The 646-nt window shown below is 63.2% G+C and overlaps 1 protein-coding gene across 1 annotated transcript in view; it reads right to left on the bottom strand.

The window, feature by feature from the left end:
* DOT1L (DOT1 like histone lysine methyltransferase) overlaps window positions 1-646 on the bottom strand; it is a gene marked incomplete at its 5' end in the record, with an annotated part of 54525 nt that overhangs the window by 50635 nt on the left and 3244 nt on the right. The window contains 1 exon segment of the mRNA XM_014585537.2: window positions 33-96. Coding sequence (XP_014441023.2) covers window positions 33-96 — 64 coding nt within the window.

Genomic DNA, 646 nt, shown 5'->3' with positions numbered 1-646 from the left:
CAATGGCGCGCAGGCCCGGGGACGGCACCTACCAGCTGGTGGATGCTGTCGATGGCCCGGTTGTACTTGTCACAGAGCCGCTGCATGCTCTCGAAGCTGCAGGGTGAGGGGCTGTCATTCCAGGCCTGGGCCGCGGCTCCCAGCTCACAGCTCCCAGAGCGGGGACTGGCCCAGGGGCCGAGCTGAGGAAATCTCTGGATACAGACTCCTTGCTCGGCTCACTTGGGACCACCTCCCGCACCCTACAGTAACCTGAGCCCCACACTTGGCAGCTTGTCTCCCTCTACCTGTCCCCCTCCAGTGAACTAAAAATCAGGGACAGGAACCAGCAGGCGGCATAAGGGTCCCGTCGCTGGACCCCACACAGTGGGCCACCGCGGTGTGAGTCCCAGACCTGGGGCTTTAAAACACGCCGGGCACGTGAGCAGGGTGCTCAAGACCTCGAGGAGGCGGGGGCGGGGACTGCAGTGTGGCCCTCCCTTTCTGTCTCTGGAGAGCGCACGCACCCTATGGGGACACGTCCCTGGTAATGCTCATGTAGCATCGGAAAGTGAGACCACGCCATCGGTCCTTTAAGAGGAGAGAGGGCGTATAGCGGGTACCGAAAACCCAACCGCAGACACCCAGAGCAGAGGGCCCGGCACCA

The sequence above is a fragment of the Tupaia chinensis genome, unplaced genomic scaffold (genome assembly GCF_000334495.1).
Source record: "Tupaia chinensis unplaced genomic scaffold, TupChi_1.0 Scaffold149964_2, whole genome shotgun sequence".
NCBI lineage: Eukaryota > Metazoa > Chordata > Mammalia > Scandentia > Tupaiidae > Tupaia > Tupaia belangeri.
Note: the sequence above shows the minus strand (reverse complement) of the source record. Positions and strands in the feature narration are given on the sequence as shown.